Source organism: Callithrix jacchus, chromosome 9 (assembly GCF_049354715.1).
Source record: "Callithrix jacchus isolate 240 chromosome 9, calJac240_pri, whole genome shotgun sequence".
Taxonomy (NCBI): domain Eukaryota; kingdom Metazoa; phylum Chordata; class Mammalia; order Primates; family Cebidae; genus Callithrix; species Callithrix jacchus.
The window spans coordinates 83,821,576-83,840,326 of record NC_133510.1 but is presented as its reverse complement, the minus strand read 5'-3'; the positions used below and the strand labels follow the sequence as shown (position 1 = coordinate 83,840,326).

The window sequence follows — 18,751 nt, the reverse complement described above, 5'->3', positions numbered from 1 at the left end:
TTTTAACTTTGTGTTATTTTGATATAATTAAAAAATAATAGGTCAGGTGCAGTGGCTCACGACTGTAATCCCAGCACTTTGGGAGGCCAAGGTGAGAGGATTTCAAGGTCAGGAGATCAAGGCCATCCTGGCCAAAATGGTAAAACCCTGTCTCTACTAAAAATACAAAAATTAGTTGGGCGTGGTGGTGTGTGTCTGTAGTCCCAGCTACTTGGGAGGCTGAGGCAGGAGAATTGCTTGAACCCAGGAAGCAGAGGTTGCAGTAAGCCAAGATCATGACACTGCACTCCAGCCTGGGTGATAGAGTGACACTCTATCTCTAAATAAATTAATTAAGTAATGAAATATAGTATACTCTGGATTATCTGAGGACTCATGCAATTTTACTGTGTTTATTTGTGTTTACTTTTGTAATAATAAGTAAAGGTTAGATAAGGTTATGGTACGTTGTATAATCGAAATTGAAGGCTCTATGAAAGTTCAGTTACGAATATGTGACAAGAGAATTGAGGTAACACTGGGAACATGTCACCAAACTCAAAGCCCCAGGGTCACAGCATCAAACACATTTTGCAATCAGTCATTCAGCTCCAGCAAAACAGTATGAGTCACAATATTAAATTAATATTGTCATGTTGTACTTGATTGGCTTTGTGGGTTTGTTCTTATACTATGACTCAGATTTGGCTTTATATATGTACTAAGTTGCAAAAAGAGGACATTAAGTCCTAGGCTTAATAATACATTAAAATAAAAATAATTTAAGTCAATATCAAAAGTGTGTAAAAATGTTTTATCTTTATAAAGCATTTATATGCCTCACTATTTCATGAAAAAGAAATGCCAATTTGGTTTCTTAGAGGCTTCTTTCTCTTAAAGAAAAATATAAAAGATGCAAAAGATATCAACAGGAATCCTGCTGCATTGTTTAGATCAATTCTGCAGTAATGATTTAATCAAAGTTCTAATTAAACAAACACCCCCAGCACTTCTACAGGCAGTACATAAAACATGACAACCACTCTGGTAAACCAACCACACTTCCCAGCATTGGGCAATGTTCCAGTTAACCTTTACAGTTTCATTGATCAATGTATCCTGAAAGTCAATCAATATATGTGAAGGTCTCATAGAGAACTTGCTAAATATCCCAGGAATGGTACAAGGACATGAGATCATTGCAATAGCTGGGTCTGTTTTAAAAACATCTACGTCACTCAACCAAAGGAGTCAGCCATACACATTTAAAAAGAAGAAAAAGTCACAAATATAATGCGTACACTAGTAACTAATAAAAAAAGCAAACATAGATCATGTGTGCCAAGAATTCATGATAAATACTCTTAAAATATATCAAATTTCCCATAAAACCTATACATGATAAACCTCATATTATTCAGCTTTGTAATGGAAATGAAATGCTTTTAAATCAAGCATGGCATGAGAACAATATCTCTAAGGTCTCTAATCTTGACAATAATTCTACTGAATGTAACCTTTATTGATTTATTCAAATTCATTTTACTTAACTATTACATATATCTACACAGTGCACAAATATAAGCATATAACTTCCAAATGAATTAAAATAATTTAGTGGAATTTTTCATAGCTACATATTAATCTATTTCAAAAAATCTTATGTGAAAAATATTTTGTCTTATATCCTCAAAATGTGGTTCTAAAATATTAATTTGCATCACTTTAGCCACTCAGTGTCCTTCAATTTAAGTTAGTTAGCTTTATCCTCTACTTGTTATGAAAATTACGCTAGGTCACATGATTTTATAGTTTCATATGTTAATTTTTAAAGGTCAGAAACAGAAAGTTGTTGACGCATTCAGCTGTCCTTACACTGCTATATAACAGGTACAAGTGTTCATTGTGACCATTTCTCCTCACCTCACTTGTGAGAACACTTTTACTCTTCTTCTATTCTCTTCCTCCTAAACTTTGCCTGTCTCCTCTGTCTCCTTCCTTTATTCACCAACAATCTTTATTGTTTCCTACTTAATTGGTCTTGTTGGTCTAGAACTTAAGCCAACAAAAACAGTTAGTTTTGTCCTCAGGGTGCCCATTTTCATTTTTAACTATGTCAAATCCACCTCTTGGATAAATCTTCTTCCGACCATCAAGGAACACCTGTGGAAAGGTTATGTATGTATGGGGCACACACTTCTATTTTTATTACGTGACCCAACTTCTATGCCACTTCCACAGTGAAGCCTTCTCTGAACTACTGTGGCCAGGTTGGTCAAAATGTAGGAAGCTTTGTTGTTACATTATCACACCACATTCAATAGCTTTTGTGTATTTCTCACTGGGCAAACTACAAACTCCTTAAATTCAAGAATCATGTTTTACTTCATCTTTATGACCCCACTGTCTAATCCAATAAATAATATACAATAAGTATTTAGTATGTGGGTGAGGAATACATCACTGAAGAAGCCTTTATTCTTTATCTCTAGCATGCCACCTACGAGACATCATTTTCAGCAATTATTTATTTCCCTGGACTTACGATTTATTGTATTAACAGGTTACAATTATTTACATGTAAGATCTGATATTTATTTTACCTGTGAAATGAAAGAGTATTTGTGGCAGGAACTCCTAGCTTCCCATCAGGATCCCTCCACCTACACTACTTTTTCCATCCTTCCTAGTAGCTGATGGGCAAATGGGATGTGTGTGGAAGGCATATATGATATTTCTCTGCGTGGACATTAAAATAGCATGTCCATTCCTCTATATCCTCCTCCACCTTCCCAAGAGTTGAGTTATACATGTCTTTGACTCAGCTTCAATGATGCAGATGAAGGCAATGAGCTAGAAGATGAAGGTGCAATAAGATTTAATAATCCTGGGTCATGCCAAGCTAAACCTCATCATCTTTAGATTATTATGTAAGAGAAATACATTTTTCAAAAAATTTAAGGCACTATATTACTGCATATCCTTATTTAGCAGCTTAGCCTTTGACGAAACATTTAAAAATTTAGGCGAAGGGGGGATAGTGTATCAATTATTAAGTGAATGTTTAATGACAAAAATCATCTTTAAAGTGTATGTGTGTGTGTTAAAGAGAACTAAAGTATTACAACAGATAATCTTCTTTTCCCAGAATTCTACTTGAAAATTATACAGAAACAATTTCCTAAAATGGTCACAAAAGACCTGAAAGCATGGAAGGGAAGCAGGGCATTTACAGGTAGCGGCTGTATAATAGGCTCAATCAGATGTCTTTCAAACACACTGGATGTAACCAGGGATCCAAGACCAGGCACATATGCAGAATAGCTTCCAGAATCTCACGGCACAGACTGTATCTATCCCATCCCTTCATTTCCCACATGCAAATAAATACAGCTGTTCTAAGGGGATTTAAGTTATGGGGTGCCTATTCCTTTGTCATCTCCCTGTTTCCAATCTTACTCACTACAGTCACTTCATCTTCAGAGATGCCGAAGTCATTTCTTTGACAATATGGAGTTCCCATCATCCTTAGAATCAGGTACAGTCTGACCATTCCCTGAAAGGTTCTACGTGATCTGACTCCTGGATACTCCCCTAACCTCACTTTCTACCATTCTCTTCTCATCATCAGCCTCCTGTAATTCCCAACCTTCTGGAGGCTCACACCTGTAATTTCAACACTTTGGGAGGCTGAGAAAGAAGGCTTGCTTAAGCCCAGGAGTTTGAGACCAGCCTGAAATACAGCAAAATATCATCTCTGCGAACATAAAATAAAATGAAATAAAAGACAAAAGACCATTAAGCACAGAATAAGAAATTCAACTTCATTTGTCATTAGGGAAAAATAATTTAAATCACAAATACCGTTACACATTCACCATAAAGGGCAAAACTGGAAAGGTCTGGAATTGTCAACACCAAGTGTTGACAGCTGACATTCTCATACACGGCAGACAGGAATATAAATTAGTGCAACAACTCTGGAAAATTGTTTGGCACTATCTACTCATGTCCAATGTGTGCCTAGCCTATGAACAATTCATCTTACTCCTAAGCACATCCTCAACACAAATGCATAAATATTGTCAATGAAATTTGCGTACAAACATATTCGTAGCAACATTTATAATAACCCCAAACCAGACATTACCCAAATAACCAAACTACAACCTCTTGCAGGGAAATGAGTGAAACTCATCAACAGAAAGTTGAGTGAAAAAATCCAGACACAAAAGAGTACCCTGTATTATTCAATTTGTATAAAGCTCAAAAGCAGATAAACCTTCAAATGTCTGAAGAGCAATCACATGGGGGCTCAGAAATGACTAAACAGAGACATAACAAGAGCTTCTGGGGGCCTGAAATACTCTGCTTCTCTGCTTATATGGATTTATTCTGTTTGTGAAAATCTAACAAAATTTATTTTCATGATCTGTTTCTCCTATATGAATGTATAGATCAATAAAAGTTCAAAAACTTGCATCCTAGGAAAAAAATGCATGAACGACTGCAACTTCTATCTCATACTAGCATCATTCCCCTATTTACCAAGCCTGGAAAGGTAATTTAACTTAGAGATACACTTTTTAGTGGCACTGACTATACTATAAATGAAGTTTTTATTGTTTATTTAGAAAATTTAAGGAATAAAAACAAACAATACAAGCTTCTGCATCCTTTCCCCTGAACAAGACAACCATTGACAGGGCTGACTTTCTGCATGTCCTGGATTTTGTGTCGTAAGTGTTTTCTTAAGGCAATACTGATATGACAGATGAAGAAATGTCAGATTATCTTACTCTGACATATGTCTGTGTAGATGGTATACAGACTTTGAAGAGAATATCCCTGAGTGCAGGGTTTGGGAGAAAAAATTATCATGGGATGTGGTCCTTGATTTCAGACTAATTTTCTCCTCCAAATTATTTGGCCTTTATAATTACAACTACTGCCATAATTATATTTCAAAAAATTACCTTTAGTTAAGATAATAGGCACTTACAGTTTGAATTAAATCGGGAAAATTTAGTACATAACTGGTTTTGTCAATTTTCCCAGTATATATGTATTAATGAAAATTGTTCAAGTGCCCTTCAGGGGTCACATTCTTATTTAGTGAATAAATACATAAAAACTCATAATTGTTGAAATAAAAAATAGAGCACACTTGCCACATACAGAAGTAAATTCAAAACAAAATTAGTGGTCAAAATAAATATGACGATACTTTAAAATGACTTGTGCTATATATATATATAAGATATACATACACATATAAATAGACTCTCACACGTAACTTTTATTTCACTGAGGCTTAATATGGCAACAACTAACTTGAAAAGAGCTAACAAGAGCAAGGACACAATGAAAACATACATGTCTTCCATAATGCAGATCTTCTGAGTTATAAGTGTAGGAAATCCAAGCAGGATATATTCATCTTGAACTAGCAAGCTGAATGTAAAGAAGTTAAAATCCTTCACAGATAGAATTGGAATTTACTTGGACAGTAGCTGATTCCATTACTAATATAATTTAAATCAAAGATGTTTCTGCAATAAAGGAAGCTAGATTCACTTAGAAATTTCAAACAGTATTTCATTTAGTCATTCTTTCATTGGCTCATTCTTTATTCAACAACTATTCACTACATGAAAGGGACTGTTCTGCAAATAAAAAGTCACTGCCCTTATGGAACTTACATTCTAGAAGAGAAAATGAAACTAAAGAAGACAGACAAATAAAATATAAGGAATGATACTGAGTAATCAATGTTAAATTTAAAAAGAAAGTGAAAAAATAAATTTATGAAGTGGTGTGGAAAGGAATATTTATATTTAATATGGTCAGAAAATATCTCACTGAGAACAGAACATTCAGGTAACACAGACCATAAGATATCTGGAGGAAAAAATATTTCAAGCAGAGGGTAGACAATCAGGGTAATTTTAGACATTGATTCTTCCAGAAATCTCCCTAGACTCTATTTACCTCTGGTTAACTTGTCTGCCTCGACATGTGTTCCTACAGAATATAACATTAAGCCCTATCATGACCCTTATTCGGTTACATTGAGATAGCCTGTTCACATGTTTTCTTATCTCCTTGACAATAAGAAATGGGTTCATTCATTTTGTATATCTTATTCCTATCAGGGTTTGACATACAAAACAAATATTTATTGAATGATTGATGGATCCTGAACTAGGTCCAAATCTCTGTACAAAAACCTTAATAAAGGGATATTTAAAATATTCTCAGATCTATAGAAAAGATGATAGTTACAGAAAACCTCTGCTTCTGAATCATTCTGTAAAATTTTCAAATCTTCCATGTTACTAAGACGAGGTAGCCTAAAATGTGTTGGCTCACTAATTAAATAAGAAATACAAACTAACTTAATCAAGTATTATCTAGTCAGAAACTCCCGGTAGAAATGAAACATGGGAGAGTAAAACAACTAATGTACAAAGGCACTTCTTCATGTTTGTTCTCAATGGATTTACCCATTAAATCTTTCTTTCTCTGTCTTCTCTACTTAGTAAAATAAAGGCCATAGGGAATCAGAAGCAAGTAATCAAAGCAGCATACAATGCTTCTCTCTCTTTCCTAACAGTTCTTCCTTTAGTACCTTAGAGAAGAAAAGCCTGGGGAATCAGAGGCTGTCGGCAGGTGAGAGAAACAGTCCTTTTACGTACTTTGATGTCAGGCTAAACTGAAACCAGGGAACCAGCACAAACACTGAAAGGGTTTGAAAGTCCACACTCAATATTAGAAAATCAAGATAAGTTAGCAGAAAAGCTTCTAAGCAAAACATATATGTATAACTGTCATATACACTTATGTAATTAATTGAAAACCAACAACAGAAAATGAGAATGGCAAAAATTCGTCTTATTTTATGTTTCTCTAAAGCTTTTTCCTTGACTCTGATGTTTATGTACTAACTTCAATATGTGAATATAGATGCTATATTTACAATAATGTAAATAAACTTACATATTTGTATACTAATAAAAATTTGCCAGTATAGTCATGAGAGTGCAGCAATATGCCAAAATCACAGGCACAATTTTTAATCATAGATTAAACCTCTTCTAAAAGCTGAAAATGCAATCCTAAAACAAAACATATATTACAATAGGTTTTCAAGATATCGACATTATCTCTTATAATAGAACACAGCTTCATAAGAATAACAAGCTCGTTTGGTAACAGAGTGCCTTTCTTACCACTCCCAATGTGAGCTCTGTCTCTGAATACTTAATTCCAAAAATACAGTTTTCAGTTACAAACTGATAAACAATACTAAACAACATATTTGCAGCATTATAATTTTTTTTTGTCTTGCACTGCCCAGCATTTGAACTCCGTTCTTATTAGACTGAAATTCCCCTTGTTTGCATCCTAGAGGGAGACAGGGCGCCAGTTCCTACTATTAAATCAAAAGAGGACAAGAGATTTCTTCCCCACTGATGAGTTGTTTTTTTTGTTTTTATTGCATTTTAGGTTTTGGGGTACATGTGAGGAACATGCAAGATTGTTGCATAGGTGCATACAAGGCAGTGTGATTTGCTACCTTCCCCCCCTTTACCTATATCTGGCATTTCTCCCCATACTCTCTCCCCCCAACTCCCCTCCCCCCACTGTCCCTCCCATATTTCCCCCCAACAGACCCCAGTGTGTGATGCTCCCCTTCCTGTGTCCATGTGTTCTCACTGTTCAACACCTGCCTACGAGTCAGAACATGCGGTGTTTGATTTTCTGTTCTTGTGTCGGTTTGCTGAGAATGATGGTTTCCAAGTTCATCCATGTCCCTACAAAGGACACAAACTCATCATTTTTGATGGCTGCATAATATTCCATGGCATATATGTGCCACATTTTCCCTGCCCAGTCTATCATTGATGGGCATCTGGGTTGGTTCCAGGTCTTTGCTATTGTAAACTCTGCTGCAATGAACATTCATGTGCATGTGTCCTTATAGAACGATTTATAATCCTTTGGATATATACCCAGTAATGGGATTGCTGGGTCAAATGGAATTTCTATTTCTAGGTCCTTGAGGAATTGCCACACTGTCTTCCACAATGGTCAAACTAATTTACACTCCCACCAACAGTGTAAAAGTGTTCCTATTTCTCCACATCCTCTCCAGCATCTGTTGTCTCCAGATTTTTTAATGACTGCCATTCTAACTGGCGTGAGATGGTATCTCAATGTAGTTTTGATTTGCATTTTTCTAATGACCAGTGATGATGAGCATTTTTTCATATGTTTGTTGGTCTCATGTATGTCTTCTTTTGTAAAGTGTCTGTTCATAGCCTTTGCCCATTTTTGAATGGGCTTGTTTGTTTTGTTCTTGTAAATCTGTTTTAATTCTTTGTAAATTCTGGATATCAGACCTTTGTCAGATGGTAGACTGCAAAAATTTTTTCCCATTCTGTTGGTTGCTGAGTCACTCTAATGACTGTTTCCTTTGCTGTGCAGAAGCAGAGGAGTGTGATTAGGTCCCGTTTGTTTATTTTGGCTTTTGTTGCCAATGCTTTTGGTGTTTTGGTCATGCGGTTCTTGCCTACACCTATGTCCTGAATGGTTTGCCTAGATTTTCTTCTAGGATTTTTATGGTGTTAGGTCTTATGTTTAAGTCTTTAATTCATCTGGAGTTAATTTTAGTGTAAGGTGTCAGGAAGTGTAATTTTAGTGTCAGAGTTAATTTTAGTGTAAGATTTAATTTTAGTGTAAGGTGTCAGTTTCTGCTTTCTGCACATAGCTAGCCAGTTTTCCCAACACCATTTATAAAACAGGGAATCCTTTCCCCATTGCTTGTTTTTGTCAGGTTTATCAAAGATTGTATGGTTGTAGATATGTTGTGTTGCCTCTGATGCCTCTGTTTTGTTCCATTGGTCTATATCTCTGTTTTGGTACTGGTACCGTGCTGTTTTGATTACTCCAGCCTTGTAGTATAGTTTGAAGTCTGGTAGTGTGATGCCTCCCACTGTGTTCTTTGTGCTTAGAATTGACTTGGCTATGCGGGCTCTCTTTTGGTTCCATATGAAGTTTACAGTGGTTTTTTCCAGTTCTGTGAAGAAGGTCATTGGTACCTTGATGGGGATAGTGTTGAATCTGTAAGTTACTTTGGGCAGTATGGCCATTTTCACGATATTGATTCTTCCTAACTATGAACATGGAATGTTTCTCCATCTGTTTGTATCCTCTCTTATTTCGTTGAGCAGTGGTTTGTAGTTCTCCTTGAAGAGTTCCTTTATGTTCCTTGTTAGTTGTATTACTATTTTATTCTCTTTGTAACAATTGTGAATGGCAGCTTGTTCTTGATTTGGCTCTCATTAAGTCTCTTATTGGTGTATAGGAATGCTTGTGATTTTTGCACATTGATTTTGTATCCTGAGACTTTGCTGAAGTTGCTTATCAGTTTCAGGAAATTCTGGACTGAGAGAATGGAGTCTTCTCGATATATAATCATGTCGTCTGCAAATAGAGACAATTTGACTTCCTCCTTTCCTATTTAAATACCCTTTATTTCTTTTTCTTGCCTGATTACTCTGGCCTGACTGGTTGTTTAGGCAAGTCACCTAAGTTTGGCCAACTAGGTGCTATATCGTAGATGCCCCGACACTGATGACTTGACTTGACCATACCCTGAGAAAGATCCTGTATGGCAGTCACACCTGATTGTGTTCAGAGTACTGAGCTAAAGAATACAAATCCAGAAGTGGCCAATCCACAAATCCATTCCTTATTTTTGAGGAATATCTCAGCCCTCTGCAGTCCAGGATCGAGGCCCTTTGTTTTAGGTTACATGAAAGTTGCCAGGTGGAGACTGTTACAGTGATCATGCTACGTGAAGATGCTATAGAAACTGCATGCTTTTGGCAAGTCATGCTGTTCTTCTGCCCAGCCTGCCAACAGTGGACTCTCCCCTATATGTAAGGCCCCAGTAAAACTCCATGTCTTGTATGCTGGCCCTGGCTCTCTTCTTTGGCCTCTTAAACCTGGTGCCATCCCCGCTGGAGTCAATAGGGGTTCAGCACAATGGATTTTCCTACTCTTTCAATCTAGAAGATTGACTCAAGGCAGTGAGTCAAGTTACTGGACAATTTGTGGATTCTTCTTAACTCCTCATCACTGCTCTTTCTCCCTTAGGGTGTACCACTTTTCTAAGCCGAGCTCTTCAGTATTCCCTCTTTGTAAGTTCTTTTTTTATGTTTAAATCAGCTGACGTTAAAATTTGTTGCTATGACCAGGCTGATATCCAGCCTAAGCAAGCTGGTGTAAACTTTTCTCTCTTATTTGCAAGAACCCAGGACTGGAAAGGTAATAGTTTTGTCTGAGTGCCTTTCTTGAAATTTCTTGCATGGCGAAATAACTTCTTGATGTAAATGAATATGATTTCAAAGAGTCAGAGAGAGTTGATGAAACTTTCTAAAAATGGAATGGAACCCTTAAATGGGTTCAAAAAGCAAAAGGAGAGAATGGAATTTTAAAAGCGTTCATTTCGTAGCAAATGCTTCCAAACCCCTAGCATGACAGACTCTGCTCAACTTCTGCTTCTCAACCAGTGGCAACCTTGCCACTCAGCGGACATTAGCAATGTGTGCAGACACTGCAACTTGGGGAGGTGGAGGTGTGTTATCAGCATCCAGGAGGCAGGGATACTACTAACTATCATGCCATGTACATGGCAACACCCACAACAAAATATTTTCTGATCCAAAATATCGATAGTGCCGAAGTTGAGAAACCCTGCCTTACGCCATTACCTCTCTTTAAATCATATGTAAATAAAGTTCCACAGTTTGAACAACTTTCCCACAGTTCACAATTCCCAAATACTTTTTATAATTACTTCTGAAACCCTTTTTCTACCCTAATTTTTTTAAAAGAGAAAAATAACTAATCTTTTAATATCATGGTCCACCTAAGAACTACAAAAATTAGAAAGAATTCAAAAGAGCAAATAAGCCAAAGGAATGAAATATGTTCAAAGAAACATATTCAAAGAACATATACAAAGGCCTGGGAGTGTCTAAAGGAAAAACAGAACATTCAGGCTGAAAAAAAGGGTTGTGTGCCTGGCCAAAAATTTTGGAAAATGAAGCTTGGAAGGAATGCTATGACCAGATTCCAAAGAGTCTTAGACACCACAGCAATCTGGATTTTACTCTCTGGATAAGAGCATTTTTAAAGAAATACATTTTTAAGTGGCATAGAGAGAAACATGTTGTTTCTTAGGAGGAACACTCTGGTGATCATCTAACATGAGCAGAGTCTGGTGACAGGGAAGGAAGTTAGGGGACTCTTTCAAAAATATAAGATCTGGAGAGCAGCTAAAGGTGATGGTAATGTGAATGAAGAGCAAAAATCAGAGAAAGATTGACACATTGTCAGAATTTTCCATTCTCTCCCTGTTAAATTAGCATCATTTAGCACTGTAAAACATAAACTGAAGGATATAAAAACTGTCTACATGAGTTAACACACCTGTATTCATTTCCAGTACGTATCGAAAGAAAAACATGGCAACATGTTTCAATTCATTAAGAGAATTCAAGGCTCTACAATGAGAATGTATGCTATTTAAGTGATTTCTATATGACTTCCAATATATATAAAAAGTTTATAATATTACCTGCTCCAGAACTTCTTTATAGGTAAAGGTTGCTTTAGTGTTTGTAACAGGACTGTCATAGATGATGGCAATCTTATCCCCTTTACCATTTTCAATGTGACGATCAAGGGCATTGTAACAAATGTTAAGCATTCCTTCCACAAACCTGAAAAATAATTGAAAAGTAAAAGTGAATGATTGCTTTAAAAATATATTGTCACTTAACTAAGTTATATTTCTTGTTTGATAGAGCTGGCCTTAAAACAATGTTTCCTAGTGCATTCTATGTCAGGTAATTACGTAGATATTTAAGATGGTACACAGTGTACTTTTTTATTTTAATATGTATTTTGATGTCCACTGTGTGTGTGTGTGTGTGTGTGTGTGTGTATCTCACACTTTCAGTTGATGACTTTGTGGATTTTATTGCTTAGAATAAAACTAGAGTATAGATCACAAAAGTCACCCTTTTTACATAGATGAAATAAATTGTATGTAAGTGTAGTGAGAGGCATTAGGGATTATGAAAAGACAAATGGCAGATGTGTGACTGAAGTTTTGGTACCTGCTACAAATAGAACAACTTGCTGAAAAATTCTTTTCTTGTCTGAAAGAGCTGTATGTATTTTTTATTTCAGTTAAATGTGATGCCTTCAATTTCACAAAGAATAGATAATATTTCTGCACATTTGAAACGCTTCATAATTTGAACACAGAAGGGACATTCATATGAAATATTTGTTTTTATAAACCTTTGCAATTCAGTGCTCTTCATCTCTTAATTGATCAATGTTTTCCTTTGAAAACACAGACATCACGTAGATACATGGAATAACTGTTTAAGGAAATATAACTCATTTTGCCAAAAGAAAAGGCTGTATATATGCCACGTTTTTAGTAAAATGGAGATTAGAATAAAATATGCAAGTATAGTAATGGTCCATTTCTTAAAAAGTCAGACTACCAAACACTGTAACAATGCAAAATAACAGGAAAGTATATTGAAGCAAGGAGAAAAGCTCTTTTTAAATAGCTGAGTATCACTTTCAGGTACTTGCTCAAAGAACCCTGTGTGAAATGAAGCAGTGGATTAAAAGTAGCTACAGAGATAGTGGCAGCATTAAAAAATAATAGCCACAGAAAGCAGCAGGAGGAAGAATCATTTAATCAGGGTCAAATGGCCCTATGTATTTCAATAATAGTGAATTTGACTACCTACAGCTAGCACAGAAGTAATTACTATCATGATTCTGATTTCCCATGTGATTGATCTCAGGTTTGTTCAAAAACAGTACCTCTTCCCAATGCTCTATTCCTAGCAAACGTATTTTGTCTCTTCGCTTTGACCCTTCCTCCATGAGTGGAAACTATGTCTCTTGATTTGGGACTCATCCATGTACTTGCTTTGGCTTATGCAAGGTCAGCAGGCACGATGCAAGCGGAGGCTAGCTCTTCTGCACCACTACCTTCTCCAGGAACAGCCTCCCAGGGTATAACTGCTCCTTCCTCAACATGGCACCAAGAATGAACGTCTGCAGGTGGAAACAGAGCCCAAAAGCAGCAGGGAGCCCACCTCAGCTAGATTCATGTATTGAAGCAATGCTCCCAAACACCCCAACCTAGATCAGCTGATGCCTTGACAACCTGCAGACACATGGAAATAAACTCTGAATAGTTTGTGCTACAGAGATTTTTCTGGTTCCTGATTATACAGTATAATTGTAGCCATCAGTATCTAACACACTAAAATGTAAAGTTGTCATTCTGTGGTAGAAATAAGGAAAGATGTTTTATAGAATTTTTCAAAAAATCTATCTGTGTCTATCTTTCTTCCTGAAAAAAAAAAAAAGATTCTGATGGGGAACTATTTACTTGCTAGAATACTTCTTGATAACATCATTCTCTTTTCCTTTATGACTTCTTCTATTCTTTGTGATCAATAGTCAATTATGTTCATGACATTTTACCCAAAAAAGGGGCTTCCCTCAATTCTACAGAATTCACTTTGTCATTTATTTGCAATATTCTTCTCCTACTTCTTTGCCAGTTCTTTTTCAATAAGTTTGTGGAATCTTGTTTTCTTCATCTTTTATTGTCTGTAATATCTCACTTTCCATATGCATCCCTTTGCTCACACAACAGTTTCTCCATGCGTGAAGTCTATACTCTTCTGGTTTCGGCTTCCACCTTTATCGCCAACCCTAACCTTCTTTTCTGAGCTCCATACCTTATAGCTGAGAGTCTGCCAGACATCTTTACTTAAAAAGAGTAACATGCCTAATACTATACTCATTTCACCCCACTTCCATCTCCAAAGCCCCATCGTAACTACAAACCTGCTCCTCCTCCTGTTTTCTATATTTCAAGGAAATATGTTACATCCAGTGGCCTGAATTAGAAACTCCAAAGTCAGATTTGTACCCTCACTCTCCATATTCATTTATATGTAATGTCACATCTGCCTTTATTGTCTCTATAATGGTTTGGTTCTCTCCTTGATTACAATGCCTACATCCTAATTAATCTCCCTGTTTTAGACTTGATCCCATTCACTCAAGCCATCTCCCTATGCTGCTATAATGGCTTTGCTCAATGTCAATATTACTATGTCCATGAAAGTATTTCAAATGCTGCTCAAAATCATTTAATATGTTTCTATAAAGTTCAAGATAGTAACTATATATTTCTAGATTAGTGGTCCCCAGCCTTTTTGGCGTCAGGGATTGGTTTTATGAAGAACAATCTTTTCATGGACCTGGGGTGGGAAAAGGGGATGGTTTCAGGATGATTCAAGTGCATTACATTTATTGTTCACTTTATTTCTATTATTACTACATTGTAACATATAATGAAATAATTATGCAACTCACCATCATGTAGAATCAGTAGGAGCCCTGAGCTTGTTTTCCTGTAACTAGACAGTTTCATCTTGGGTTGATGGAAGACAGTGACACATCATCAGGCATTAGCTAAGGAGCATGCAACCTAAATCTCTCACATGCGCAGTTCACAATAGAGTTCGCACTCCTATGAGAATCTAATGCCACCCTGATCTGACAGAAGTTGGATCTCAGGCAGTAATCTGTGCATGGGGAGTGGCTATAAATAAAGATGAAGCTTTGCTCACTCTCCTGTCGCTCACCTCCTGCTGTGTGGCCCAGTTCCTAACCGGCAATGGACTGATACCAGTCCATGAGCCTAGGGTTGGGGACCCCTACTCTAGATAACACTCAAAACCCATTAATCTACTTAGTTTCATTTCCACTCATCCAACTTCACAACTCCAGGTGTACTGAATTACAAAGTTTGCAGTTCCTTGAATTCAGTCAGTTTCCACTTCTGTGGCTGTCCTTCACTTGACCACTACCCTTCCCAAGTAGTTTGAAAGCCCCATGTAGGTATCTCCACCATAGTAGTTTTCACATTGCTTAACTTACAATATTGCTCCACTCTGATGTTTGCTTCATTACACTGTAATCTACCTGAATGCAGAGAGAATGTCATATTCTTCTTGTAGTCTTTAAGACTCAAGACTTAAAGATATAGAGTGTCCTAGGTTTTTTACTGTATTTATCAAGATGAGTGGGAAGTATATTTTCTCTGTCTTGAAACCAGATGTCTCTAAATAACATTTATCAAACTTTTACTTTAGTCCAAGACTTCATATCATGTTTGTTAACAAATTTAATTTTTAAAAATCTTTCCCTATGAAGTAGATATTAACCCCATTTTACATACAAGGAAACTCATAACAGTAACTTGCTCATGGCAGTCTGATTACAGAACCAAGCCCTTAAACAAACAACACTACTTCTATAAGCAATACTCAAACTTAAACTTAGATGTTTTTTTCAATTGTTTGCAATTTTAGAGTAGTTTAACATTGAAAATATTAACACCCTAGGATTTTTTTTAAGAGTACCTGTAGACAGTTTTTTAAATAAATAAGAGTACTCATGGAGGAGGCAATATGAAGATCCAAATGGGGGAAGGATCTGCAGGCAATGTTACACAGCAACAGAACTGCTGCAGGAGATAGCAAATCAGCACAGTCAAGAGGCAGTTGCAGGTAATGAATCTACCGATGTCAATTGGCTAAGTTAGAGATTGCTTACTGTGACTGACTAGACCAAGTGACCTGCAAGAAGCCTCCCAGCTCAGAGATTTGATATTCTACTATGACAAGTTTCTTATTTCATTTTAAATCAAATCATTTCAGTAAAGGTCAATTGAATGCCTTCTATGTGCTGTCTTTCCACCCTTCCTCTAAATTCGTGGGCAGGTTTTAAATGGTTTGTCTCCCCAGATTATAAAAGTAACTAATGCTCACTGTAAAAATACTAAAAAATACACTTTGGAGTATTTTTTATACTTTCTATATACAAACATACTTATTATGTAGTTTAATAGTTTGCCTCTGTGTTGAGGACTGCATCATGAGTTTTTTCCAAGGGTCTGAGGAATTCTCAAAAATTATGGTAATGATGGCATAATATTCCATTCAATGGCTGTTCAATAATAAAATTAATCCTGTGTTGTTACTAATTGCCTTTTACAACATTGTCATTATTTTAAATGATCCTAGGATGATGTTTCTTGCAGACAAATATTGGCCACACTGTTTTCTAATTACATTTGCAGGCTAGGTTCCCACAATCAAACACATGCGTGCACATTAAAATTGAATAATCAAATTGCTTTCTGGAAATACTGAATTAATCTATATTATCATCAGCACTCCCTAAATCTAACATCTAACTCCTCTCAACACAAATTACTCTCAATCTTCTCCAGTTTTTTGTTTTGTTTTGTTTTTTAGATGGAGTTTTGTTCTGTTACCCCGGCTAGAGTGCAGGGATGCAATTGTGGCTCACTGCAACCTCTGCCTCCTGGGTTCAAGTGATTCTCCTGCCTCTGCCTCCCAAGTAGGTGGAACTACAGGCACTCAGCCACCACACCCAGCAATTTTTTTTTTTTTTTTAATTTTAGTAGAGATGGGGTTTCACCATGTTGACCAGGATGGTCTCCATTTTTTGACCTTGTGACCTGCCCACCTTGGCTTCCCCAAATGCTGGGATTACAGATGTGAGCCACCATGCCTGGCCAATGTTCTTCAATTTGAAAAGTGAAACATAGTTTTAATTTTGGTTTCTTTGGGTACTAGGATTAAGCCACACATACCCTCCCCTACTTAACCTCCCCACACCCTCACCCACGCCTATGCACAGGCAAACACATCACATAAACTTTTCTGGGCCTAGTGTGTAATTTTCTGAGATAGGAGGAGTTTCTACATAGAGGATCTTTTAGAAGATTTAACACTTGTTGAACAAGAATCTATGACTTCCGGAAAGTCTAGAAATCCTACTCTCATTGCCTCTTCTTCCTCAAACAATCATAGGAAGAAGGATTTTAGTAATCAAAACTTCCATTAACTGAGAAGTGAAAAAGGATCTTTATTCAGATTCTGAAATGTACTTCACTCAACTACCTATATTTTGACACTCAGATGAGTGCATGTATGTAAGTGTGTGTATATATATATATGCAAATGTGTGTGTGCATGTTTGGGTGTGCATGCAAAAATAGAAGAGAACATAAAGTCAGGGTATGGGGAGAGCATATTTTCAACATATTTAATGAGGAAAAGACATATTTGCAATATATAGAGAGTTTCTATTAGTTAATAAGGAAAAACTAAAAAATCCAATAGGCAAACAATTTCAACATGATATCCACTGATGAAAACAAAACAAAAATGACAAGTATAAAAAAAAAAGATGCTCAACCTACTAGTCAAGAAAATGAACATTAAAATTATAAGATATCACTTGCCTCTCTGAATTGATATAAAAAATCATACATAGTTATAGTGAGAGTGAAGAGAAAACAGCATTCTTGTATAATGTTGGTGAGCAAATAAATTTGTTCAGCCATTTAGGAGGGTTCATAATCAGTATCTATTAAGAGCTTAAAAACATATTTTGCATCATTAAAAGGAATGCAACATGTATGTGATATACACATATGAAACAATGTTCAAAAAATTAGCTTTTTACACAGCCAGAGTAAGTTGCCTCTGTGTTTATCTATGTTTTGCATTATGTAAATGCACAAGGAATATTTTAAAATGCATTAAAAATAGGGGGTAGGGAGTTGGGGAGAGATAGCATGGGGAGAAATACCAGATATATGTGATGGGGAAGAAGGCAGCAAATCACACTGCCATGTGTGTACCTATGCAACAATCTTGCATGTTCTTCACATGTACCCCAAAACCTAAAATACAATAAATTAAAAAATGCATTAAAAATAATAGTGGTAAATTCTGGGTAAGAGAAAAATTGCAGGGCAGTAATAGAAAAGGGATAGTCTAAATTTTTATACAATAAACTTCTGTGTTAATTGAGTTATTTGAGCATGTATTTACATACTGAATGGGGGATTTAAATATTTTTAAATTAAAAATATAAATTTGAATGGTCTAGTTTGCTTGGCTTTTGGTTTAACTAACTCGTCAACTTAATAGTCAGCATAACTACCACCAAATAAAAAAATTTAAGTAAAAATATAATTAAAAATTTTTCTTCTGGTAAAAAGAAGCATTTCTTCCACTTTTAACAACATCTAAACTCGGTTTTATGAAACTAAAATCTGGGCCATAAAAATTTTGCTTCTGCCTTTTATTTTCTCAACAGAATCAACCTCAAACAGCTGAAAATTCAATAATAAATGGCTACATGGAACCTTCAGATCACAAAGAGAGATATGCTATCAATCATCATTCCTGCTGTCCACTGTGATTTTGGTTGCCTTCCTTCCAGGCATTTGTAAGATTGAACTTTCCTACCTACTTGAAATGAGGCATGGCCATGTTGCTTTCTGTGGCCCAAGGCCTCATAAGAGAAGTAATGCAAGCAAAGTAGTCTCCAAGAGCCAGTGGGTGCTTACCAAGTATCCTTCTCCCTGCCTCCCTGATGCAAAGGCCAATGACATCCCAAATGTTCACTGTATGTCAGCCTATATCTCTGAGTGAGGTTAGATGACCTGGGGTATATCTTCCAAGGAACCCAAGATCAATCTGTAGGATGAGCAAGAAATACCTGGGCTATGATGGACTAGGAAGGCTTGGGGGTTATTTCT

General features: G+C 36.2%; 1 protein-coding gene across 5 annotated transcripts in view; it reads right to left on the bottom strand.

Annotated features, from left to right (window-relative positions):
* The window catches only part of ACSS3 (acyl-CoA synthetase short chain family member 3), a 163,566-nt gene that overhangs the window by 123,672 nt on the left and 21,143 nt on the right, over positions 1-18,751 (bottom strand). For all 5 annotated transcript variants that reach the window (XR_013521947.1, XR_013521949.1, XR_013521948.1 and 2 more), the window contains exon 2: positions 11,630-11,774. Coding sequence is in view for 2 of the 5 variants with exons in the window: in XM_002752792.7 (XP_002752838.4) it covers positions 11,630-11,774 (145 nt within the window). In the remaining 3 variants the exon portion in view is untranslated. The remainder of the gene's footprint in view (positions 1-11,629; positions 11,775-18,751) is intronic.